This window comes from Mya arenaria, chromosome 12, assembly GCF_026914265.1.
Source record: "Mya arenaria isolate MELC-2E11 chromosome 12, ASM2691426v1".
Lineage (NCBI taxonomy): Eukaryota > Metazoa > Mollusca > Bivalvia > Myida > Myidae > Mya > Mya arenaria.
Window position 1 is genome coordinate 45,771,392 of NC_069133.1, and position 27,117 is coordinate 45,798,508.

At 32.9% G+C, this 27,117-nt stretch overlaps 1 protein-coding gene across 5 annotated transcripts; it reads left to right on the forward strand.

Moving 5' to 3' along the window:
- LOC128211149 (uncharacterized) lies at positions 1-27,117 on the forward strand. 5 transcript variants are annotated; one of them, XM_052915596.1, is made up of 14 exons: positions 1-127; positions 2,835-3,437; positions 5,344-5,421; positions 7,913-8,038; positions 8,285-8,374; positions 8,559-8,783; positions 9,492-9,728; positions 9,967-10,033; positions 10,276-10,371; positions 17,207-17,290; positions 18,671-18,763; positions 19,818-19,892; positions 21,335-21,767; positions 24,770-27,117. In XM_052915596.1, exons 2-14 carry the CDS (start codon positions 2,849-2,851, stop codon positions 25,157-25,159), a joined length of 2,583 nt encoding a protein of 860 aa, XP_052771556.1. In that variant the 5' UTR covers positions 1-127; positions 2,835-2,848; the 3' UTR covers positions 25,160-27,117. The 5 variants fall into 5 exon arrangements, with proteins under 5 accessions (XP_052771556.1, XP_052771558.1, XP_052771559.1 ...); XM_052915598.1 differs by having other exon boundaries at positions 24,773-27,117; XM_052915599.1 differs by having other exon boundaries at positions 18,686-18,763.

A 27,117-nucleotide genomic window follows, 5' to 3' on the forward strand; every position in this document is an offset into this window, starting at 1 on the left:
AAACCTCCTCCTGTCGTTTGAAGTAATGTAGGTTTATCCAGTCAAATTTTCACAACGTAAATTTTAGAATGTGTTAGCTATTTAATGAAATGTGTGTGGATATCTTCACTCTGTAATCAATACCACGGTATGTATATGTTACTTTGAAATCCTTAAATATACGGTGTTCTCCTTCTCGTTTAGTTTTTTTAGTTAACATGTGCTTTAAAACCCTACAAATAAAAAGGTTTCCTTATGCGCCTTCACAAAATGTTGAGTTAATATCGTTCGTTACACTTTCATCGTTATAGCATGGTTATTCGCGTAGAATAAATATGAATATAAAATGCAGTCACATATAGCTACCGAACATTGAGTACATCCCAACTTACCAGCTCAGCATGTATAACAACACTGAAAACAACTCCCGTCTGCGCTTATACAGCGAAGATTGCAATAGGTTGTGCTCACGTCATCGACATTTACTGACTTGGAGCTCTCTGCGTCCAATCTCGAAGGGTTTTCGACTTCTCCTTTCTGAGAAAATTCGTCTGCCCGTTTCTTCTAATGCTGCCTGCTATGCTAGCTCGCTTGTTATACGAATTTGTTCGAAATGTTTTTGACCGAAGTACCACTGGCCACACGGGTCAACATAATGAGTGTCCTTGGTACTAAAGTTTCAGGAATGAGAATGACCATGTCTGCTGTTATTCCGCACCAAATGTGTTATTTTTGTCATTTTCGTTAAGTACTGATTTCTTGGTGGCCATTGCCAGATTGTAGTATGAAAGTAGATTTCCGTACAATTGATTTTCTGGTGAAGGTCGAATAAATAATCATTAAGTTCAGTGTCTGCCACATTTTTTTCTCATTTATCGGCCAATTGTTGTCGATCATATTTTTGAGGAAAAATAGGCGGTTATCTGCTTCTGAAAGAGCTGGTGATTGAGTACGCCTAAGAAACATTGTCTGTGAACGCATGAACGTGTTTCTAGGTTCGAAAAGATTGCCTCGTGGAGGTCTGCTTTTTGCCGCGAAATGGCTTCAGGAAATGTTTTATGTTAGAGAGAGAGCGTGTCTCTGAGGTTTTGTTTGTACGTTTGCCTTTCGTAACAGTCGCCTAGGCTGATGATCGTGCCTCTAAAGCTATTTAAGCCATTTTCATAAATCGAATGTATTAATTACCGGTTAATTTTTCAAGTTTACTAAGATCATTTTCTATTCGTAATACACTGACATGTATAACTGGATAATTATCAAAAAGTCGATAGTGAACAAATGAATCGTATCATATTGTATGTAGTGGTTTAAAAATATCATAGCAGTTATTGTATTCGGTTTAGTTGACGTTTACACTCGATTCAAATTCATGTAAACAAATGCTTTAAACGGTGACAGTTCCTTTTTGAAAGGTCTTATATATAAACACAATATAAGGTCTAATATGGTCATTTCAATGCCCATATACTGTTTTGAAAGTTTTGTTGTTTAACTTTTATGTCGGCAGATTATGAATTACATCAAATTTATGGAAGCAATATAGTTATGACAACATTCTTTTAACCTACCTTTCAAGTGCAATAACTGATATTGACAAAAAAGTGGAATAAACAGATCAATTTATCCATATATCGTATTATTCTCAGAAACTCTGTATAAACAACATGTTTTGAAAAAAATAATATATTTACATGTAGCAATGACAGGACGACGGACGTTTTGTTCTCCACAATAGGACAGAAGCGTTTCTAAGAAACCTAACAGAAGACACGTTTATAAAGACATGTACATGAGTTCACCGTCTAACCTTATACAGTTTTACCATTTATGACAAGTGTATGTACATGGCAAGTGCAAAACTTGTTATTGCATCAACAAGGAATACAATACAGAACTGTTGTTTAAGGTATAGATATAATTATGCATTTTTACGACGGTTTGCAAAATCACAATAAGCATGTTGCCTGGCAAATAGAAATGTGTCAATGGTATGGAGAATATATCATGGTGCGAAACATTATTTGTACGAAATGTGCCAGTTTCACGAACGAACACATAAAAGTTGTACATTTAAATATTCACGTGCGTGCGTGTAAATTTGTTCAAACTCAAAATCACATTCAATGTATTGCAAGTATTTAATTTACTATTTTGTACATTTTCACTAAATGTGCTTATATTTTCACAAAAACTACTTTCTACAAAACAAACGTAAATTTAAATGAAAGACCCAATAGTCTTACTAAAACTTTGATTTGAGCGAAACTAACAACGTAAAAAGACGCGGAAAACGGATAACTACGTCACACCAGGCAAAACAAATGGTGTCTAGCGAGTAAAGCTCTTGGTACTGAATAATTATAATAACCGCTCATTAAATGCTTTAGATGTAGATTAGGCACGAAAGCATTTCCTTACGATTGGAGAAATGTTTTCTCTTCCTAACTAACAATTGAAGGCAAGATAAGCATATTCTTTTTATTTCTTTTTTAAAAAGCCTTTTCTAGAATGTTTTTTTCTTAGTTCAATTATGTTCTAGGTAAATATTCTTGATTGGAGAAGCCGTCATACAGTTTTGGAAGATAGTAAACTTGTATCTCACCATACAAGATTTGGTTAGGAAATCGATGTTGTCATTATTTAGGCATAAATAGTTATACCAGTTATCAAACTAATACCTAGATCACGAATGGCCAATTACTAGAAAAGCCTTGCCTATGTTCACGACAATGTTCACAATTTTGGCAGATTATTTGCTGTTATTAAATCTATATACACCGTGATTTTGAAAACATTTTGGTAAAATCACTAGGCAAAGGCCGTTGGATTTTATTGTTTAAAAGTATTAATTTCAGACAAGTAAACGATCATGGCGACAGGAGGTGGGTCATCGATAGAAGAAGAACAAGAACATTTCACACGAATACAAATCGCTCTCTCGGACTGTGGCATTGCTGTGCTTAAGGAGCTGTTTTTACAGGGAGTTCGTGCCCAGTCCCCACCAGACCTCCCAAATAAATACTGGACTGTAGATGAGTTTTTGCACGAGAACAAGAGACGCATTTTGGGTTCACTTGACAAACATAAGGAAAACATATTGTATCCCTACAGACGAGACACTGATCTAAACGAATGGGATATGTCACTGTATATCGCTGTTACCCTTAGAGTATGTTATACGACAAGTGAACATAGAAGATTACGTCACGACATTGCAAACTTAGGAAACCTTAGAAATAAGCTGTGTCATAAACCAGATCACAGATTATCGGCTATAGTTTATAATGCGTACGTCGGGCGCATTCGTGGTTCAATCAACCGAATATGTGAGTTTTTGTGCAATCAAACTTTAACAGAATTCGTCAACAAAACATTAGATAAGTACGAGAGTTTGAAACATGCATATCCAAATGGCGTGTTGAACGAATATGTGAAAAACATTGACACTGTTTCTGAAGGTAAGTTAATGAATACGGCACATAGATTAATAACGTAATCCCTTTTCTGAATAATGTTGCCCGTCTACGAGAGTACTACAAATCATGATATTTAATGATTAAGTTCAGTCATATTCAAACATATTGGTCAAGTCAATTGTAGATATTGATGTAGTAATGAAGAGGATATTTAAATTTGATAAAGTAAATCTCATATGCACAAGCAAATATTAGGATTGTGTTATTAAATAAGCACTTTATCTTAATTTGAAACAATGAATGGCATTGTCAATTCAGTCAAATTACAACTGGTAAATATGAAGATCGAATGACGTTGTTCATCAAAATATGTTGACATGAGAAGATATTTAAGTGAAAATAAAAGATGTTCAGATATTGCACATCGAGTTGGGATTGTAGAAAAGTGTATTTATATAATTTTAGCGATTTAACAATGTTTTGGTAGTTTGTGTAAATTCAACATGTCAGATTTTCATAACGGTATGTACTTTAGACTATATGTTTTTTGTCAAAAGATGTAGGATAATTTTTAGATTTATTAAAATCTGATTTTTGTTTAATTGTGTGGCCAAATTATGTTTACTTCCCTTTTGAACCAAAATACACAGAACATATAGTTTTGTACAGACTCAAACCTAACACTTTACATTCTTTTCTTGATATTTTGCAAACAGGACCAGTATTCAATATCTATATTATCCTTCTCCTAAGATATGTGACTCACTACAGCCTATTGATCGACTAAATGTACAGGCCAATCGAAACACTTAGTTTCTTATATAAGTTGTAAATTATTTAGCACAGTTAACTTTATCAATTAAGCGTCATCTTGATAGTGCATTGCGCTCCATTCAAGAAATACACTCTTATGAAACATAAGAATTTATTGAAATCGTTTATTCTATGAACGCATTTGCTTTGACCTGAAAATGTTTCTCTAGCAAAAACGTAAATTACCCCCGTACAAATGAGTATGCGAACATAGCAATGCTGACACCTTAAGGTGTTTTGTTTTCCTTGTTGCTTACGCGTGTGTTCAATGTTCACTATTGTGATATAATAAAAAAGAAACACAAGTGTGCTCTTACTAATTATTATGAACTACACTATATAAAGCAATATTAATCAACAGACTGACCAAGAATACTCAGCATGCAAGAAGATAAAGATATAGAGTATTGTCTGTTTCTAGAATCTAGAAACGTAAGGTTCGTCCACATTGCAAAAGTGTGTGGGGAAGACTTAATTAAAATATCTTTATAATTCTTGTTTATTCAGTTTTAAGGAACAACAATTTTCATACATCCTTTTCCTTCTGTTCTGTTGTAGAAAGAAGTCGGGCAAATTTTACGAAAGGAAATTTTATCCGATTTAAGCCCAAAAAGCTTTTACATTTTTCGGAAAAGTTTGTCGACAATAGAAAGATGTGTTTGTATTAAAATTCTACAGATTACTCAAGCAAAAATGTATTGTGGTTTCGTGATGGTATTTTCAAATGAGAAAGTTGTTCAATTAAATAAGGAAAAAGGTTAAATAAATTCCTTTGTTTGTTACATTAACGCAAATTTCTTTGATTTTATAAATATTTTTACACAGAAACATATTAATTTGGTAAAAACTCTTTTCCTAAAAAATGCAAAAGCTTTTCGAGTCAAAATCTGATAAAATATTACTTTGTAAACTTTGCTGAACTTCATATACTTGTCAGAGGTACTGCATGTATTATGCTTTTGCTAAGTTTTGAATCTCGGAATTTAATAAAGAACTGTTAAAACATTTTATGTTTTGGTCTTCGAAAACAACGTTTGAACTGTGGAAGAACATTCAGCAATTTTGTTTATTGTGATGTGTATTGTTAACATCATATTATTATCTTTAACTGATTTTGGAAGTATTCCATTTTCAGACGACCTAGCCATAGCAGGGGCTTTGGAGCAAATACAACAACTTATTAATGATACTGAAATCCAGATTGAAATTCCAGGTGAGGTTGTTGGTATTTGTCTGATTTTTAGGAGGCTTTATTGCAGTTAACATTAAGTAATATTTCAATTAATTTTATAAATCATATATATATTAATTAGTTACTTATTAATATTATTTCATCTTATACTGTAAGAAAGACAAAAAAACGTGACATGTTACTTTTCTGGAATTTATAATACCGTTGTGCATTGCAACTTTATTATCCTTTTTGAATGCACTGAATGTTTCGTTAATTGTGTATCAACTACTACAAGTTGAGTTTATTACTGCTAAGAGCAATATTACGTATTTTGGTATAAGTGTAATATACATGAGTCGACTACATGAAGTTATTAAGGACGCATCAAAGATGCACATAGAACTAAATACTTATGTAATCATCATAGACTTATTTTGTTAATTGTCGTTTGGGCATTTGTCTTGTGCCCCTTAACAATGATTATTTTTGAATTTTCGACTACTGGGCTTGTTCCTGTGTTTTTCATTGTATCAGTGTACATCAAAACGATTAACGACAAGGGCATATCATAAAAGATTTTTAAACTTGTATAAAAGTTTAAAAAAATATTACAATATATTTGCTACAATATAGCTTCAATTCTGGAGAAAACTGAAACACTTTGAACAAGAAGAGCATTATGTTAAGAATAGAGCTTTATTTAGTTTCGTTTTCATTGGTCCAATTTGTGACTGTTTTATTTTGTTTAAAATGATCGGATAATTGTGACATTGTGTAATCGGAAATCGATTTTATACCCTCTCTGTTTTAACACAACGCTCAAATCGCTTTAAAACATAACAATGGCATGGTAGAAGTCGCCTAATTGCTTATTACAGTAACGACTTGGTTCCTGTTTGTTTTGCTTCCTGTGGACGGTTTACAATTTTGTTTTCTTTCTGATATGTTTAATGCTAGAATTTGCTATCCGTTATAGCGTTACTTTTTTGTTTTGCAAGGTAAATTAAAGGTTCATGATATGTCATGAATTATAGCTATTTAAATGCCATTAGCAAACACGTCTGTATCATTGAAGTAGTGGAAAGCTCTGTTTCACATGGCACTTGCGACACAAAACTTATATCGTCTGTTTATAGTGCATCACCAAAACCTATATGAATATTGTAATTACCCTGTCACTATGCAGGTTACTCACCTGGACATTTACTTGCCATCTTTCTGTGGAACGTATATACAATACTGAGATATATTTAAAGACTATGATATGTTTTATAAATTTGTACTTACCTTAGGTCATTCCTGTTTAAATTCCATCCAATCATTTTATTACTGTTGCTATGTACATACAAGGTGGGTTCTCCACTCACCTTACATATACGTGTTGAATGTATTTGAACTGATAAGTATAACCGTTTAATCATCTTCGCAATTAGATTAACATTATTTATTAATTGTTGTCATATAATAATCATTTATATTTTGAGCCACTTCGTTACTGCTTGATTTTATGTCTTGAAGTTGTATTTCAATATTGTAAACAAAATGTCATGGCTGCTGGGCCGCCCGGTGGGCACTGTGAGTACCGCCCTACCGGTCCTTCTGTTCTGTCAGAGCGGTCCTCCGGTCCTTCGGTGATTGGTCAGCATTTCACCGGTCCTCCGTTGATTGGTTGGACGTTTGACCGGTCCGGCCGCCATTGGTCAGTTTTGATCACGTGGGCATCTCCTGTTCTCTATATAAACAGCGTTCCTTTCGGGATCACCAGCTTGAATTCCGAGTTCGGATAGCTCGTTTGGGTAAGGGCCACCCGTATGTTTGAGCTTGAATTCCGAGTTCGGATAGCTCGTTTGGGTAAGGGCCACCCGTATGTTTGAGCTTGAATTCCGAGTTCGGATAGCTCGTTTGGGTTAGGTTACACCCGTATGTTTGAGCTGGACTTTTGATGTCGAATAGCTCGTTTAATCTGATCTATTGGACTAGTAGTTTGACCGTACGTAAATTCGATAATGTGTAGTAGTTTGACCTTACATTAATAACAAGTTGTTTTAACAAAAGATAGTTAATTGTTACCAAATATAGAAAACGTGAGAGCCCATGCAACTTAAACTGTTATCTGATGACTATACATGTGTTTGATGTCAATGATTTGAAGTTATAAGAATACACTATAAACCGTTAAACGTTCAACTCGGTGTTGTTGTTCCCTGACTTTTAAGGATGTTTTGCCTCGACTGTGTAGGTCGTTACAATATCTTAATGGCAAATGAGATTAAACCGTTCTTAAAAAATCAACTCAAGGTTTGTTGAAGATAGATTTGCAACAATGAGAACTCCAAATCAAAACTTAAAAAGAGAATAATTTCGGAAAAACGTTGCCGCGATGTTTTCGAGAGAGCCGTCCACGCTGCTCGCGATATCTGGTCGCAACAGCAATACTCACGGCAGATAGTCGTACTTGCATACTATTCTTAGAGAAAGGTAAGAATAGTCACTTAAAAGATATATTAACATAAAAGGATTCGCTTTTCAGTGATCGACGTGTTGCTGTTATTTAGACATTACAACCATGACGATGAGGAAAAGGTTTCGAAATATATAAGACAAACGTTTCTCACTGCAATTCACCAAAGTTCTTTACAAGAAGGAGCTTTGGAAGGTTTGTATTTTATATTAAAACTATTAAAAGCCAAAACCATAGTGTATACTTCTTTCAAAGCATAGGTATATGTTCGTTTAAGTAAAAATATATTTGTATCATACACTGAAAAACCCTATTGCGTGTCATGTTTGCAAGTTAACAAAAGTTGCATTTAATTTGAATGATGTTTTTTGATAGTTTGTACAAATATTGCAAGCCAAATAATATACATCGGAGTGTGTTAAGTTTCACAAGTTGTTGCAGATCCAGACCGACTTGAGCGTGATGAGCAAGAAAACACAGATAGAAATGTGGACGATAAGGTCGTACATATACTTAAAGAACTGTTCAGAGGTATGTAACTTGTGAGGTTATTTTCTCCGGACAATGCACATTTTGAGTAGCTACGTTGGTGAAAGAACTGTCACAATTGACCACTTATATTTAACTTATTTAAACCTACTGGCTATCTAACTGTTGCAAGCTATTATAACTTGACTTTGACTTAATTGACATTTAAAAGACGCTTTCATTTTAGAAAAAAGAAGAGTGGCTTATGTCAAGCAAAGTTGTGTCACTCTTGGACTTCAAGTACCTGATATTGGATCTGCAATAGCTCTCATGGAAGACATAATATCTGGAAAGATGTTTTCATTATTTGCACCCCTAGAGGAAATGATGAGGACTCTGGAAGGACACGAGTTGTTTGACATTTATGTGACAATGGAAAGGAAAACAAGCTATACATTTCTGAATGAGATTGGTAAGATTATCATAATGACAAGATTCAATAAAAAGTAGGAAACAACTATGAGACAAGTATTGAGTTAAGTATTGATATAGCTTGAAATTCATAAACAGGAAGAATATTTTAATATCTTTGTTTATTTTACTGCCATACAAGCACATGTCGAGATTCGCCATTACACACTCTTATGCCATTCTAAATTTGGTATATGAGAATATATATGGAATGATTACTGGTAGAGGACCATTTTCACTTACAACTCGAAGTTTATCCGATAAAACAGTATTAACTATTAAGTCTTTTGATAGCCAAATATCTCTTATTTATATAGGATTTAAGTTTCTTTGTGAAACAAGCAACTGGGAAAGTGGACTTAGGCACCAATAATGAGGGTTGCTCATGGAAAACCATTTTCAAAACAAAATGTGTTCAAGATGAAATTAAGTGTACAAATTTGACAGATCATCATGACAAAAAATCTGAAATATGTGCCAAATTGCTTTCAACAATAGCGACATTACAGGAGGGAAAGATAGTTCACCTTTTGATTTAGTTTCAAATCATAATTTGTTATTATCTTTTACATGTATATGTACATATACATGTACGTATGAAGCATCATACTATTCAACTAAATTGAATATTCGTCCTTTTAAACAAAGTTATATTCGTTTGTCAATTGAAATGAATCTATTTAGTATACTATTCTCCAACCCTTTTTAGCTTCACAAATCACGAGTTCAAGAAGTTTGAGTCAGGAAATGACTCTGTCCGTGAAACAAGATGACGAATCTACTGATGCGGTCAGGTGTATTTATCATCCCTCCAGTTACATTGAAAGGGGACAAGTAATAAATAATCTGATGTCAAAGGGAAAGAGCAAATTATATCAAACAACTGTGGACGAGATTCGTCGAGTACTGGAAATTCCTCAACTAGAGATGAAAGTTTTCATAGAGGGTAAAACTGATTCATTGATGTGTTGACTGTTGTGTATCTATTGACCAATAAAATAAATTATGGACTCTGAATCATGCTATAAAATGGTATAAAGTGAAAAAAGCGAATTACATACTTGCTTCGGGTAAATCAAATGGGCTATATGATGCTTGTTTATCAGTATATTAAACTTGGGTAAAAGTCTTCATTTAAAATTAAAATGTGACGATTTAATGCATTTCCATTTTTTTCTTTACAGATATCAGTTGTCCAAAAAGTGTTGTTTCGTCAGTTGATGAAACCCTCTTTCAAAAGAGTTTAATGACGTAAGTATCGTTTTTGATTTATTTTTGGGACGCTGCTGTTTTGCTTGACTTCCAATATAGTTGACTACATTTACTTGAAAAGTATAATATATATTTAAAACATAACAATATGTCCGTATAATACGTGTTTTTTTTCATTTAAATAGGATATTCTTATTGTAATGAATTTAAAAGAACAGGTTACATATTGTTATTTTTTCTGAATGGCTTTGGTATTGTATTGATATTGTATTATTCACTAGATGGCCGGAATGGGCGCTGTGGAGACTTAAAGTTTTACCGCTTTGGAAAGCATTTGGATATGACTTTACCGGTGAATTCGATGTTGACAGTTTGAGGTAATGTATAAAAGCTGATATAAATGAGAGATGCTATTTCTTATCTACGAAATACAGGTTGCGTAAAAGAGACAACTGTGTTTGTTACAATGAAAGGCTGAAATGTGAACTTGAATAATCGATATTTTAGGCCACTTCAATTCATGTTACAGTTTACACTTAAGAATACATGTTCAACACTGTTTAATTTTATAACCATCGTTTAGTAGGTTTTTAAACCGTTCAAAATATGAACTTTTATGAATATTATGTGAGTGAGCCTAAGCTATTATTCTCTGCAGAAAACCCTGTCCCAAGTTTTCTCGAACATTCTCAAGTTTTGACTCAACTGAGAACACTATTTTAGTCGTGTGTAAATTGTAAATGAATGGAAACAATTTCTGGTTGTTTTACATTTTCATTACTTTTTATAGCTTGATCTTTAAACCAAATTGTGTACGTTTACATCTTTTATTAGGCCAAGGACTATGCCAAAAACAGTTGAGTACGCTAACAAATACTCAAGTACATGTTTTGCTTCAAAACAACTCTTTTACCAAAATTATACATCAATTTTAATTTATCTATGAGAAAATATTACTTAGTAAAAACATTTCAAATGTTGAACCATTTAAGGTTAAAATCAACATCTTCAATGAATGCCGAATGACTGCAGACTATTAAAAGTATTGGTATTAACACTTAAAACATCACCATTTCTGCCATAACATCTTTAAACAAAAATACCTTCAACTTAATAGCAGTAATTCAAAAGTTTCACACATAGCGGAGTAAACTTTGAAGTTATGCTGTTGTCAGTTCATGCTTCGCATGTCTGAATAGAGGGTATCTTCTGTTCCCTATTGTGAATCCGAATACCGGTTACTTTTGGATCGGAATACCGTTTATTTGTGAGCTTAAAACTGGAGTATATGTTAATATCAATATTGAATAAAAACAACAACAATACTGCTTCCGTTTTTATATCTTGAATTTTCCTTACATTCATCAATTTTAACTCGCATAGCGAGAAGGATATAAATGTGTAGCACCGGCATGGGAGTTGTCCGGACTTGCTTTTATTCAAGAATGCCCGAAATAATATTTTCCGGCATAATTAAAACACAAAGTAAAATATTTCCGGGTCTTGAAACTGTCATTAGTCGCAAGCAAGATTTTTTTTATTTTATAACATTATCTTTAGCAAGAAATTGTATGACTACATTTAATTCTCTGAACCAATGACGAGGAAGCGAGCGAGCGAAAAGACTGTAGTGCGAATGCAGGACCAAAAGTTTGTGCATAATACACCCTAATACACCCTAAAATGTAGTTCTAGATTTCAATGTCTATTTCATATTATTTAGTTTTGAGGTAAAATCACTAAACACAAATATTTTGTAACAATTGTTCGAAGTTGAACAAATATAACGCTGATGATATTGCAAATTCGGCAGAAACAACAAATTACAGCAGCAACTGAAAACAATAGATGAATTTTGTTTTGATTCCGGTATAGAGATAAACCTTGAGAAAACAGATGCTAGTATATTTTAAAATGATGGACCCATACGGAGTCCAAAACTGATAATTTTCTGACTTAACGTTAAAACTTCTTTCGTTTTTTTATATATGTGATGAGTTAAGTCAAGATATTGAATCAAACATAATGATTTTTGCAGGCAGCACCTTTGTGTCAATAAAACAAGAAACACGTGCATGGTTCTTACAGTGTGTAGAAGATTACCATTAGGCCACAACAAATTGATCATTTGTTCTACGGATTTTGCCAAAAAAAAGTAGGAGCGAGCGAGCGAAAAAAAAACTACTTTTTTTTTTAATTTATGGCAAATCAGAGGCGAGCGAAGAGCGAAAATTAAAGAAAAATGTATATTTCTTACCAAATTTATCATACAACTATGCCAAGAAATGCTTTTTAATTGCAAAAAAAGGTTCTCAGTTATAAATGAAAAGGTTTTGAAAGCATCACATGAAAATCTGTCTCAATATTTAACAAATGGCAATAAGATCCAGTGCTTTACTATTAACTTTCATTGCATCAGCAATTTAATTGTGGATATTATTGTAAAGACAGCATTCCTCACAGTAACGTGCAATTATTCGAAGACCAAAAAGAACAACTATTTCATTCATTCCGTACTAATCTAACTTACTATCACAAAAAAACATTTTAGACAAGTAAGAGTAATTCATCATTTGAGCATTTCTAAATATTGGGTCAGGTCTAAATTTGAACATCCTGAATTACTCGATAAAATTATAGTGACATTGACATGGCAGAATATAAAAATGTATATAACACAGAGAACATTTCTGAAAAAATACAATGAAAATTGAAGCAGTGTCAAACAAATCTGCAAATGTGGCCTGGTCATTATATTAGAGCAGGTGGTGGAATAAAGATGTTTCCGTTTCAAGACCTCACCTTTACCACGAACCTATGGTTTAAAGGTCTGTGCCTTGAAAAAGAATAACATGACAGCCTCCATAACTTCAATGCCTGTAAGAAACAGGCCACTTTATCACTAATTGATCAAAGAAAATAAGTGCGATAAGAACAAAGAATTTAGAAAATTCAAATTTCTGATTTTACTGATGTTATTATGCACCAGTCAATTGTAACCACGCCCCCAAGGTCTGGGCAATAACGTGGACTTTGACTTCTGGTCCAGCCAAACCCAGGTAAAATCTCCGCCCTGTGGGAACGAACTGATGGTTAAATCCCCGCCAAATGCCCACGCACCCCAGGGAAGGCACATTTCCTGCTATATTTTGCGCGAAAAAACCCACCGCATTCACCCGGCACTTCGGGGCCACCTGAAAGGTAAAAACACGGCCCATTTCCCCGGCTATTCCCGGTATACCCCCGCACCGGGGGAAGCCGTGGTTACAATAGACTGGTGCATTTTAATACTGTATGTGTAAATACAGATTGTTTCTAAAACATTTACAAGTCCTAATTTTTTCTGTTTATAACACTTATGAGTACAGTATATGAATACTGAGAAATGCATTTTAGAATTTAAAAAAAATAACTCACGAAAGCATGTTCAATGGTTGTAAGTCGTGTGTCCGGCGTGTATTTGAATAGAAGTTTTGCACTCAAAATCTGATTTAGTCATTATTCAGCACTAAATTTTGAGTACAAAACAATGAATTACTTAAAACACACATAGATAATTAATGCCTTCGACGCTGTGAAACTGCTGTTGTTTACTGAAGGCTATAATCCATTGACTATGACACTGATTTTTACTTAAAACGTGTATTTTACATTACGAAAACTGATTTAGTAAACTGAAAATGAATACCGGAAATAAATAACAACGGTGCGTCCTGCAAAATATTCCCGACAAAAAAGACTGTCAACAAATATCGGCTGTTTTGCGGTTACCCGGACCTGATTTTGTCCTGACACGAGGAAAGTTTGCTCGCGAAGAATGTAAAGCATGGAAATACCTTCAAAAATAGACGAAGTCGACGTTACAGGTTTAAATTTTAAGTAAATCAAATTAAGAAAATAGTGGAAATTCAGAAGTATACAAAAATAATCCGCGCGGCCAAATAATATGTGCGGGCGCAAAAAAAAAGTTTTTTTTTATTTTTTTTTTCGTTTTTCGAATTTTAGGTGCGGCAAATCCGACGAACATATGATCAATTTGTTGTGGCCTTATGTATATTATATTTTTCTGTATAATATATTTTTGTAAGTTATTAAGAATGACCAATATCATATATCCGATACAATGCTATTTAATGCTTAATCTCTTGAGGAAGTTGGACGAACTTGATGGGCAACAAATTATCCTTAACATGCTGTTAACAAATAGAGATGGATATATTTGGATAACTCAAGACGTTGGAAAAATTTATATTTACGTCTCTTCAAACGGAGAATTATTGATTGTTTTATCAATATTTATGTGAAAAACTACAGAAACAAGCTCAGTAGTCAAACGTTTACACATTAACCCCGTTTAATGGCACATGGTAAACGCCATGGACATAGAACACAAAAACCAAACATCACAAACAAGAAACATGGAACAACAGCACAAAACTCCATAAAAAAACTGATTTGCATCTGTTAACTATTCTAGTCGTTGTTCTCATTACATCATTAAAAAAACTTGAAACATTGTTAAACGTTGAACGATACCTTTACCATATAAACATAAAAAATCTTTGTTCGAACCACGAATTGAGAAAAGAAACAGGTCGATATCTTAACCTACCAAAAGATATATGCTTTGTTATGATAGTGATTCTGCCTTAGATTGTGAATATATTTATTATCTTGACCCAATTCGCATATTAGTATGTCGCGTATTTTAGGCCAGTGGCATTTAATTACTTTTTTGGACTTGACTCACAGAACATTATGTTTGGGATTTCTGGGATCACTCGGTGAAATCTTTTATTATCATACACCAAAATTAACCGGTAAATAAACTTCCTAAGAATTAAAAAAGCAAGGTTTTGTAATTTTGTATATTTTTCAATATGATTGTGCTTCAATATGATTGGCAAGGTTTTCAAAGTAAAAGTGGACGAACCCCTGCTATAAATATTCATAACTGTTAAACCAATAAGAGGAAAAAAATCAGATGATAACCCTGAACAACTGAATGCTGGTTTAAAAAGATTTAATATATATTTAACTCAACAAAACAGTTTATTCTCGAGGGCAATAGTAATCCGACCGATAAAGCATCAGAAACGAGATATTATATAGAAGCGAGACACTTATTTTCAGTTCTGTCTGAAAAACAAGTATGCCGTTTTCTATATTGTTTATATATTTATTCGGTTGGTTTGCTTGATGATTTGATTTTCTTACTTTTACAATACAATACAATTAATTTAAACTAATATTTTAAAATAAAACATTCTGTGTTACGCCTATAATAACATATCAAATGTCCCCTATACGAGAACCGATCCGAACAAAATCGGCCGACCATCTAAAAATTAATGATATTTTTTGGTAAAAATACCAAACAGATTGGGACAAAACAACATTTGGCTGTATTTTTGTTTAATCTGTTTACTCACTCGACTCTTCTCCATAATTAGGGTTTTATAGATATAGGATTGTAGCCTTCATTTCCAACCAATGATATCGCCCTTTGGTCTTCATTTAGTACCACGCTCAATGTATTGAATCTTACACCTTAACACACGTGGACGTCGTTATTTGTTTCCCGACTTCTGAAAACATGTCTTGATCTGAGTCAGTTGAAACGGTTTGTTTAAAGTTCAATGACTGAGAAGTGCTCGCTCGCTCTTTTCTTTTAGAATTTTACACAATACGTTACTACCATTAGATTTTGCTTATTAAGGTTTCCTATTATGTACAATTAAGCTTTTCATTGTATTGAGTCATCGGTAATTATATTGAATTAAATGGTCGTTGGCCCAATATATCGTTGGTTTTATTTAAAAGGGAATTGTATACTGATAACATATATATGTGAACGAAATAGCTGTAAATATATTATAAACTGAAGTTTGATTTTTTGTTAATTTCAACTAAAATCCGACGTGAAATAGTCTGTATTGCAATCTCCCAAGGCCGAAAAATCGCGTTTTCTATCTTTGTTCCAGTAATTTTACCTATTCCCATTCTACTCATTAAACGTTTTCAAATGATACAACATTAATATAAGATCACCAGGCATCCCAAGGTCACAAAATTGTACACCGGATATCTTAATTACTATGTTATACTAGAATCTATTACATAATGATTTTGCTTGTTAGATAAAACGTCTTGAATTTGCAAATATGTAAAATATTATGCATTGCTTCGTCTTTCTAATGTGCTCACTTTCAACATACAAACAATAAAATGTGAGAATAAAGCAGAGCTATCCGATCGAGGTCACTTTTTACCCTAAAATCAAAACTAGGTCTTCTATAATAAAGACAAATAGAATAAGACCGGGAAAGGCATTTTTTCTATTACTGAACATAGAATTGCGATGCACATGGTCTGGTTCAATGGTTATGAATTCAATCAATGTCATTAACATTTCTGTGAAATGTCAAATGTACTTTGGATGACGCGTAAAAAAGACTTATAGACAAATGTCTACTTGTCGCGATACATCTATACAATGTATTTACAAACATAAACATAACATTGCCTCTAATGCCCAGAGAGTGATGCCGTTCTCAGAGACAGGTATGTATAACTGGGTGGGTTCAATCAATAACGTTTGTTTTTATAAAATACCTATATCTTAGAAAAATAATGATTATATCTCGTAATTGACTCACAAACAATCACCAATTGCTTTTGTCGATAATTTGAGCACTAATTTTATCTCTTTGGCCGTCCGACTTTGTTGTCAAGAATTAATGTCCTTTATTTATAGTTAAATATATTTTGTTTGAAACATTTGTTCGTGAAACAAAAAGTTGGGAAAAAGAAACGATTTCAGAAAATCATCTAAATTAAAAAAAATATGGTCACTCAGTAAGAAAATACATTTTGAGCTTACATCAAAATTCGCCAAAAAATAAAACTTTCATTTGTCATTTTTGTGACTTTGTACGAGTTTTCTAGTTCAAACAAGTATTGTATATTGTATGCATGCTTAAGATGTTTCCTGTGTGTATTTTATGATCAGTTCTCTGTTTCTACAATATAAAACAATACTGGTCTAGATTGTATCTAAGAAAGCAATGGACTACAGTGAACGAAATCAAATATCGGTCGAGTTATGAGTTCCCAAACCGTTAACCATAATTAATAATTACATTAATGAGGGCATTGAAATAATAAAACCTTTAAATAATACATGTATTATGAAAATATTTATCTGTTTAGTTTGGAATGTGGCGCAAACTCTTCCCCGCAAGATTCACAGTTTTCCAGCAATACCGACGATGACATGAGAAAGAACTTCACAAGGTATGGTTTGAGCAATATGGTTTCTACTTGCCTGGTCCGGACACATGTATTGCAAATTGTTTGCAGTTGTAAAAGTTACTGTTAGCTAGCACTAACGAATACATGTTAAGATTTTGTCTTTAAAGTACTCGGCTTTGAGATTTCGTCATGATGATCATAACAAAAAAGTAAGGCCAGGAATGCGCAGCAGATACATGTACCTTCTGTTTATAAACATGTCTTATGATATATTTCTTTTATTTTGCATTAGCAAACTTTGAACAGAAACGCTTGATTTTAACAATCGTATTTGCTTTCCCTCCCAACGCTCGCTCGAACTGTATCAAATGACACCAGGCTAACATGGGGCCAACAAGCATTCACAGTGCACATAATCTTACACATGAATCCTTAATCAACACATTAAAACTAATAATTGGTGATTTGGTTGATCGACAAAACGATTTGAACTGGCAAATAGTTATGAAATTACGTACCAATATCGCGATCTTTTATGCTCATAATGTTCTCCTTATTGCGTTACAACTCCACAATATATATATATATTGTATAACATTTGTTCGTGTAACAAGAAGTTAGAAAAAATGTTACGATTACAAAAATTGTATATCAATAATATTTGTTTTTGTGGTCACTCTGTGAAATACATTTTTAGCTTACATTAAAAATTTCAATAAATGAAACTTTCGTATTTCATTTGTCATTTCCGAGACTTGAGTGTCTTTGTACGAGTTTTTTCTAGTTCAAATAATTATGCTCGTTTAAGATGTTCTGAGTGTGTATTTCATGAACAGTTGTGTGTTTCATCAACAATACTGGTCTTAATTGGATGTCAGAACGTTGAAATACAGGGGTCAGATTGCGTGGTAAAAAAGGGACCTATACATTGAATAAAAGCAATGAACTATAATGAATGAATTCAACATATCGGTCGAGTTATGAGTTCCCAAACTTTTAACCATAATTAATAATTGAATTAATGAGGGCATTACATATTTTAAACCTTGATATGTTCCTACAGCAGCCCCTCTCAATGTAGATATGCATATTAAAACACTTCAGAAACAAGCTCAGTAGCCAAAATATTAAACATAAACCCCGTTTAATGGCACAGGTAAACGCCAAACACATATTACACAAAAAAAAATCACCAACAAGAAACATGGAACAACAGTACAAAACTCCACAAACAACACCGTGCATATATACTTTATAAAAACTAGGTATATTAATCAACACAATGAAACAATTATTAGGGAGGACGAACGTGAATAATAATAATAATAATAATAATAATAATAATAATAATAATAATAATAATAATAATAATAATAAACCTTTTAAATTGTACATGTAATATAAAAATATTTATCTCCTTAGTGATTGGGATTATAGGGCAAGGTCCTCCTCGAAAGATTTACAGTTTCCCAGCTTTACCGACGCTAACCAGGAAATGGAGAACTTCAGAATAAGGTATGGTTTTAGCAATATGGTTGCTACTTTCCTGGTCCGAAAACATGTATTGCAAATTATTTGCAGTTATAAAAGTAAGTTACTGTTGGCTAGCACTAACGAATATATTTATTTACTATCTTTAAGGTATTCGGCTTTGAGACTTCGCCATTATGATAAAACACTAAAAGTAAGGCCAGGAATGCGCAGCAGATACATGTACTTTCTGTTTTATAAACATGTCTTATGATATATTTCTTTTATTTTGCATAAGCAAACTTTAAACAGAAACGCTCGATTTTAACAAGATTCCAATCGTATTTGCTCTCCCTCCCAACGCTCGCTCGAACTGTACACATGACACCAGGCTAATATGGGGCCAACAAGCATTCACAGTGCACATAATTGTACACATGAATCCTTAATCAACACATTAAAACTAATAATTGGTGATTTGGTTGCTCGACAAAACGATTTGAATTGGCGAATCTATAACAAATTATGTACCACTACCGCGATTCTTTATGCTTATTATCAATATCCAAACAATAAAACGTGGCCAGTTAAAAGAGTTTCCTTATCAAGGCCACAACTTTTTTCCATGACGAGCAAAAAGGGTCTTCTATAACAATGACATAAAGATTATTAAAGGGAAAGGCCTGTTACTATTACTGAACATAGGATGGCAATGCATATGGACTGGTTTAATGGTAATAAGTATTTCTGTGCAATTTCAAATGTATTTTGGATGACTAATAAAAGTCTCCTTGTCGCTTTACAACTACAGAATGATTAAACACTTTGTATCGTATATACAAACATACCTTATAATGCACAGAGAGAGATCTCAGGGGTATGTATGTATTACTGTGTAGATTTAATCAATAAAGTTTGTTTGATGAAATACCTATATTTTAGAAAAATGATGATTATATTTCGTCAATGACTCAAGTGGTTAAGCGTTCACCACTTGCTTTTTTCGATAATGAGATAAAACAAAACTCATCATTTTTTATAAGGTGAGATCATCAATCGAGGACTTTTAAAACGTTTTCATTTAACATTTTACCTGCAGGTCTCAGATGACCAAACGCCTTGCGACTCCTGTCATACGCAAACGGGCAACCGCTAAGAAGGCTTTAATAGCGAGGTTTGTAGACGTTGTGTTTAAATTTGATTGACATGGTTTTCAAAGAAAAAATGGCTGACTTGCTGTAAATAGTTTTTACTGTTGAACCTACATGATAATTATGGACAATCAAATGCATGCATATTCGATTCAATAAGAATTGCGCTCAACAAAATAGGAAAGCAACATACGAAACAGTTCTCCATTATATATCTAGAAATGACCCGACCTGGACTCGGACCCACATCCCCTGCTGCGACGGACACACTTAGTAATAAAACGATTGCGACAATAGTATTTGATTTGCATGATTCATGTTTTATTATAGAAATAAAAACACAATTACGCGTTTCCAAGTTAAGGAATGAATTGCGGGATTGGAGTCACTATCGGGGTATGAACCCAATTGGACTGGTTAAAGTGTGTGGAGTCCCTTTGGACTCCAAGCGTACTTTGGCCAGCCCGATTGTGTTCATATCCCCGATAATGACATCAATCCCGCAATTCATTCCTTATATTTACACCAATAGTTCATAATATCATTCAAAAATTGTTAAAAAAATACTTTATTTTAATTAAAATACTTAAATTCCTTAAATTTCATTTAAGAAAACCTAACAGTAATCCTTTCTCGCCCATTCTGTAAATAGAAGTCATGTGTCGACATATTAAACGCAGTTTTATAAACCGATTTCAGAAAATGTGTGAGCAAGCGAGCCATTAGCGAGCTTTCTTACATTTTTCCTGGACGGGTTGGACGAATTTGTGAATTATATTATGACGAGTGCCAGATTTTGTTTTATCACATGCCTATTTCCAGTGAAAAATAACAAAAAGACCTATATATCCCACTTGCGTTTATGATGAGCCGAATACAACAAATCAATGCTATCCGTCGCGCTACATGCATTGCAGAAATGGCATTCTGTGAATAATAACAAAATAATATATATTAACTCCGTTTATAAATTGGATATACTATGAGATGATATCAAGAAGGGAACATAACATAAACTCTATTGTTTTAAAATATATTTGTCCCGTAACACCAGGTATGATTGCGTTGCAAATATGTAATATGTTCATGACGCCAATTTTTGTTTAAATACAGTTTTTAATGAAATCAAAAGGAAATATCATGTTTTCTTTATCGCGTATGATAGAAATGCAAAGTTAACAACTTTATTCAAAATAATTCATAAACATAAACCAAATTTAAAAATAAACGTTTGACTTGCACGAATATTTCCAATTAAGCAATTACTGTTTACAAATCAATTGTAAATACACATGCGGAGTGATTTTGTTTTATTGTATATGTTCAATACAGAAAATACGTGATGGTTATATCGAACAGGAAAGAAGGCATGTGATAAATAAAGTTATATTATATCTTTATTGTTTTAAAATTTTAAAATAATCTGAGTAAAAATTCCAATTTATTATATTGTTATTATTATTAGCCAGCGCTCTGATGCTCTGACCCTCAAGTACCTAGGTGAAATGAAACTGCTGGGAAAAGACGGACACGGGGAGGGAGGTTACATATCCGGGATGGCTGTTGTAGAGGACAGGTTCCTGGTGGCCGCAGATACTGAGAAAAGGTGTTTGCGATGTTTTGATATGGATAGTGGGACACAACAAGTGGGGCGGTATGATAGTGAAATTCTTCCTTGGGATATAACGACAATACGTGGGAATCGTGTTGCGGTGACTTCTGCTGATGAAGTATGGTTTCTACGTGTGACTAAAAAGGGAGACTTCTTGTTTGAAAATAAAATAGATGTTCACAAAAATTGCTATGGAATAGCATCCAGTGGTGACAACTTGATTTTTTGTTACGAAGATCCGCATCATGGAGTACAATTACTGGATATGAAGGAAAAGTTAATAAAGGTAAACGATTCTTCTTCACACTTTTACTGTTATATTTCTGAACTTCGATTACCCTCCTTCGAGTTTCAAAATATATAAAATGATTGATTTACAAAAAAGATAAAATATTTTAAATTAGATTATACAAATGTGCAATATAAATTATTTATCAAAATCAGTGTTATGCTAAAACAATAGACGTACACTCATTGATTGTAAAAAGAGTTTTCATATGCACACCATTACGAGTACGAAAAACATTCATCGTTAAATGAAATTAAAACGATGCAGAAAAGGTGAGAACTATTAAATCCGACATAGCTAATTTGAATAACATTACTTATTTAGGAACAAAGAAAAAACAGAAATTAATATACTCATAAGCTAATATCACTACATAACTTGTTTGTTGCAAGAACTGGCAAAAATAAAATGTAAAGTTTTTCAATATCTAAAACTCTTACCTGGTAAATTTCAACAGACATTTTCACAAGGCCTCACTGTGACTATTTTTCTCAGAAATATTCCTCAAAATGAATCTCATTATTATATCCCTGTGCATATCCAACAGTGAATATTACAGCACCCCATAATTATCACGTATTGTCGTTTTCTTAGTGTCGTGTGTGTTGAGCGCTACCTTGAACACACTGACCAGTGTTTAACAAAGTTATTACAATATTATCAAACGAATCAAAAACCGATTTGTATTAAAAATTGTACTGTTTCTTTTTAAGAAAAAAGGTGTAAAAACCGTTAGTTAAAGCAACAAAAAGTGCGTTAAAACATGGAATTAATCAAAGGAGTCATAGTATGAAAAGAATGTCTTGATAGGCTTCTTTCTGGCGATTTTTATAACGTCTAGTACGGTGAATAACAAACACAACGCTCTTCCAACGGGTATGAGTTTAGATGCCAAACTCGTTGTGATACAGGACGTCAGAAAACATATAATAGAAATGATAGTGCCCATAACATTTTTATACTAACACGAAGTGATATAACCTTAAATATCAAGCAAAAATCATTTTCAGTTGAATTTTAAGGCGCACAATATAGGTTAATGTAAAAATGATGAGTTTTGTTTTATCTCATTATCAGGTTTAAGTCATTTGACTCAACTCAAAACCCCATATGATTTAGGGTACAGATGAAAATATAATAGGTATACTTTGGCGCCTTTTAGCTCGGGAATGTGTGGCCACGTAGCAATTAATTCAAATAAACCATTTATAACGGATAATATGTTTTATATGTACCAACATCATATAAATCTTATGCTTTCATTTGTTGTTTATTAGAGTCAAAAGAGTTAAACATGTAAATGCATTAAAATTGAACAAACATACTGTGCGCCTTACCATGTTCGTTTTATATACACATGATTGACGAATTACGTCTCGTCTAAATAAAGACCCAGGGCAATCAAGTCAAAGCAAGCAATATTTCAACAACTACGGTTGCACTTTCAAGTTAACGTCTAATGCATATTTCACCATTTACGACATGTGTCTGTAAAGGTCATGGACATTTGAAATATCTTAACGTAATCACTCATAATACTAAGTCAGTCTCATGCATTTGGGTCATGATAGGAGTATTCATGTTTGATACAGATGCGTTTTGTTTAACTCTACTTACGACGAATAATTCGTATTATATCAGCATGTGTTAACGGGATTATATATTTCAAATATATCGGAAATAAAATAGTGCAATAAGTTAATTGTATTATTTATGTTTTCAGTGACAACTTTAGCATTAAATAAACATCAAATTCTTAACATTTCAGAACATAGATCACCTTTATAAATCGTACAGACGACAAGAGAGTGTACAGTGTTTAAAGGTCCTTAATTTCATATTCTATCAATATATATAGATATACATTTTTCTTTTAAAATTACTAAACATCAATTTTAGACCGAAAATATGAAAAACTGCGATCTGATTGTTTTTGTCAGCAGTCTTATATCACTGGTGTCAAGACATTTACGAAACAATTGACTTAATCCAAGACAAAAAATAAAGTCGTCAAAACGGTCAAGCTGTGAGAGTGCAGCTTTTACACTGTCAACAATTTTTGAATCAAGAACTTGCAACATATTTGGTGAAATTGATTAAATTGTGTATACATTTGTCTTGTACGAGTATAATGCTTATATTTTACCACAGCATACATAAAAGCACAAACAGTGATTTCCTATCTTTTGCAATTTAAGGGAGCGCTAGATGAATGCATGGTTGTGGTGTGTGTTATTTATGTGTTAATATGTGCATGTATGTACACTATAATATACCATTAAAACAGAAGCACATTAGTTACTTTTTCCATTTCCGCAAATTTGTGTTATTATTTAAACTTGCTAAAGTTCAAGTTATAAAAATATGAAGCACAATAACGGAAATACACTAAAAAAGATTCAATTGACGACTTAAGTCGACAAAGATATTTATTGAAATGGGCCTTTGTTACAAAATATTGCGATTTGCATTATGTGAACGATTTTGTTCTAAAGAAGCTCCGTTAAAATTTACAGCGTAATACATCGAAAAAATAACCTTAAAAAATCAAAATCTTCCGTAGGTTATATTTTCTAAAATGTTGCAATAAATTTTGTTATTCCAGAAAGCGACAGTATTGTTTACTGATATTTCGATATTTGTATGGTGTGTTTGTACGTTTGTGTATCTGGTTTTACGTCATTTAGGCTCTGAACAGGAGTTTTTTTTGAGTGTTTGCCTACTGGGCTTGTCCCTGTCTTTCTCATTGTACTATTGATAACACATTGGTTTGGATTTTTGAACTTTTGCTCGAATGCGTAACTGGCAGTTGTTGCTTTGTGTTTTTTATAAATACAATGAAATAAAACTGATTAAAAACCTAGTTGGAAAGAGTGTTGCCAAATTAAAATAAGCGAGTCCCTTTAAAAGCATGTACGGTCCAAGGAGGTCGAAAACATTAATTTTGGCAGAAAATTATTACTAATGAAGATATATTATGTGTAGATGTATAATTACAGAAGTTTGAGATAAACGATGACGATGAGGAACTGTTAAAATGGCCTACCAACCTGGCAGTAAGCCCTGACCAAAGCACCATATACATCACTGACAGGGTAAAACACACGGTGATTGCTATCACCAAGGATGGCTATTTTGTCGATGGTGTGAATGTAAAGGAGGATTTACCTTCCTTAACAGGTATTACTGTGGACTCTGCAGGTCGAGTCTACTTGTGTGGATACGGCACTGTTTGTCTGATGTCTCTTAAGACAGGCACCGTCACCCCGCTGCTTGGGACTAAGGGCGGTATAAGGTATCCGCGCTGCGTGGCAGTCTGTGATAAAACACAACGTCTGTACGTGGGGTCATGCAGCGAGGCGATAAAAGTGTTTAAAATGCCAAAATAGACTACGGTGTGGTAAGAAAATGTGAGGTAATATGAGTCTCAAACGTTGCACGAAATGTTTCTGGTTTAAAATACAAGGAAGAAATCAATAAGAAGTAATAAGTAGTAATGTATAAATGACTATTGCTCGTTGTATCATATGCAAAAATTTAAACCTTTATTTCATTTAATATTTCTTTAAAAAACAATTCGAGTGCAATGACGCATGAAAGAAGCACTTTGTGAGTAAACAAAAACACTTCTATAAAAGAATGTATATCATTGTATGTTGCGTGTTTAAGTCAAAATAAAATGTGTTTTTGTATTATGAACACAAATGTTGTTCTTTTAACACTTATGCATCTAAATATTGGCCAAACGTTTGTGTGTGCTTTTTTACAGTATAGTGGTTTATTCAGAATAATAATATGTATATGCATATTTTAATAAGCTCCTTTAAAATTTGCTTTTTTATATATAGTGTTCCGCTCGACTCTTAAAAAAGATTGTCATAGCTTTGGTAGAGACGTCGATTTTACAGTCGTCTCTATTTTTTGGCAATTGCTCAGAAGCCATTGAAGTATTAGGTACTTTTACTTGCTTTTTATTTCAATTCACACATTTGCATAAAGGCTCAATCTGGTTACATTAAGTTTTGCTCCTTGGTAAATTGAGAAGCACAGAGGAGCGTTGGTATTCGCTAGCATTTCATCTTATGAACAATATTCTGCTACACTTCTGTATAGATGCAAATGAATGCGTGTATGTTATATATCCACAATACATGTTATGTGCGCCATTTTTGGTTTTACGCTTTTTTTGATGAATCTTTGATAATGATAATGTACATCTGTACATTTTGAAAGATAATTTACTTCTGTATAATTTAGTATGATTATATACTTCCGTATAATTTTGAATGATGATAAACTCTTTGTATAATGTAGAATGACTTTGTACTTTTGTATACTTTTGAATGATTATATACTTTTCCATGATGGTGTTTATATATTTCTCTACCATGTTGTTTGGTAGTTCTTTATGATGTCTGTATAAAAATGTACATCCGTATAATGCTGTATGATAATGTACATCTGTATAATGCTGTATGATAATGTCCATCTTCATAATGTTGTATGATAATGTCCCTCTGTATAATGCTGTATGATAATGTCCATCTGTATAATGCTGTATGATAATGTCCATCTTCATAATGTTGTATGATAATGTTCCTCTGAATAATGTTGTATGATTATGTGCATCTGTATACTCTTGTATGATAATACACTTCTCTGTGATGTTGTATATTACTATACTTCTGTATAATGTTGTATGATAATGTTAATCTTCATAATGTTGTATGTTTATCTGCATTTTAACAATGATGTATAATAGCGTACATCTATATAATGTTGTATGACAATACACATCTATATAATGTTGTATGATAATGAACATCTGTATAATGTTGTATCGCAATACACATCTGTATAATGCTGTATGATAATGAACATCTGTATACTGTTGTATGGTAATGTCCATCTGTATAATGTTTTATGATAATGTACATCTGTATAATTTTGTATGATAATGAACATCTGTATAATGTTGTATGACAAAGAACATCTGTATAATGTTGTATGATAATGTCCATTTGTATATTGCTGTATGATAATGTGCATCGGTATAATGCTGTATGATAATGCACATCTGTATACTGTTGTATGATAGTGTCCATCTGTATAATGCTGTATGATAATGTCCATCTGTATATTGCTGTATGATAATGTGCATCTGTATAATGCTGTATGATAATGAACATCTGTATACTGTTGTATGATAATGTCCATCTGTATAATGTTTTATGATAATGAACATCTGTATAAAGCTGTATGATAATGTGCATCTGTATAATGTTGTATGATAATGTATATGTGTGTATGTTAAGGTATGCATGCATACTGTGTTTGTCTGATAAAG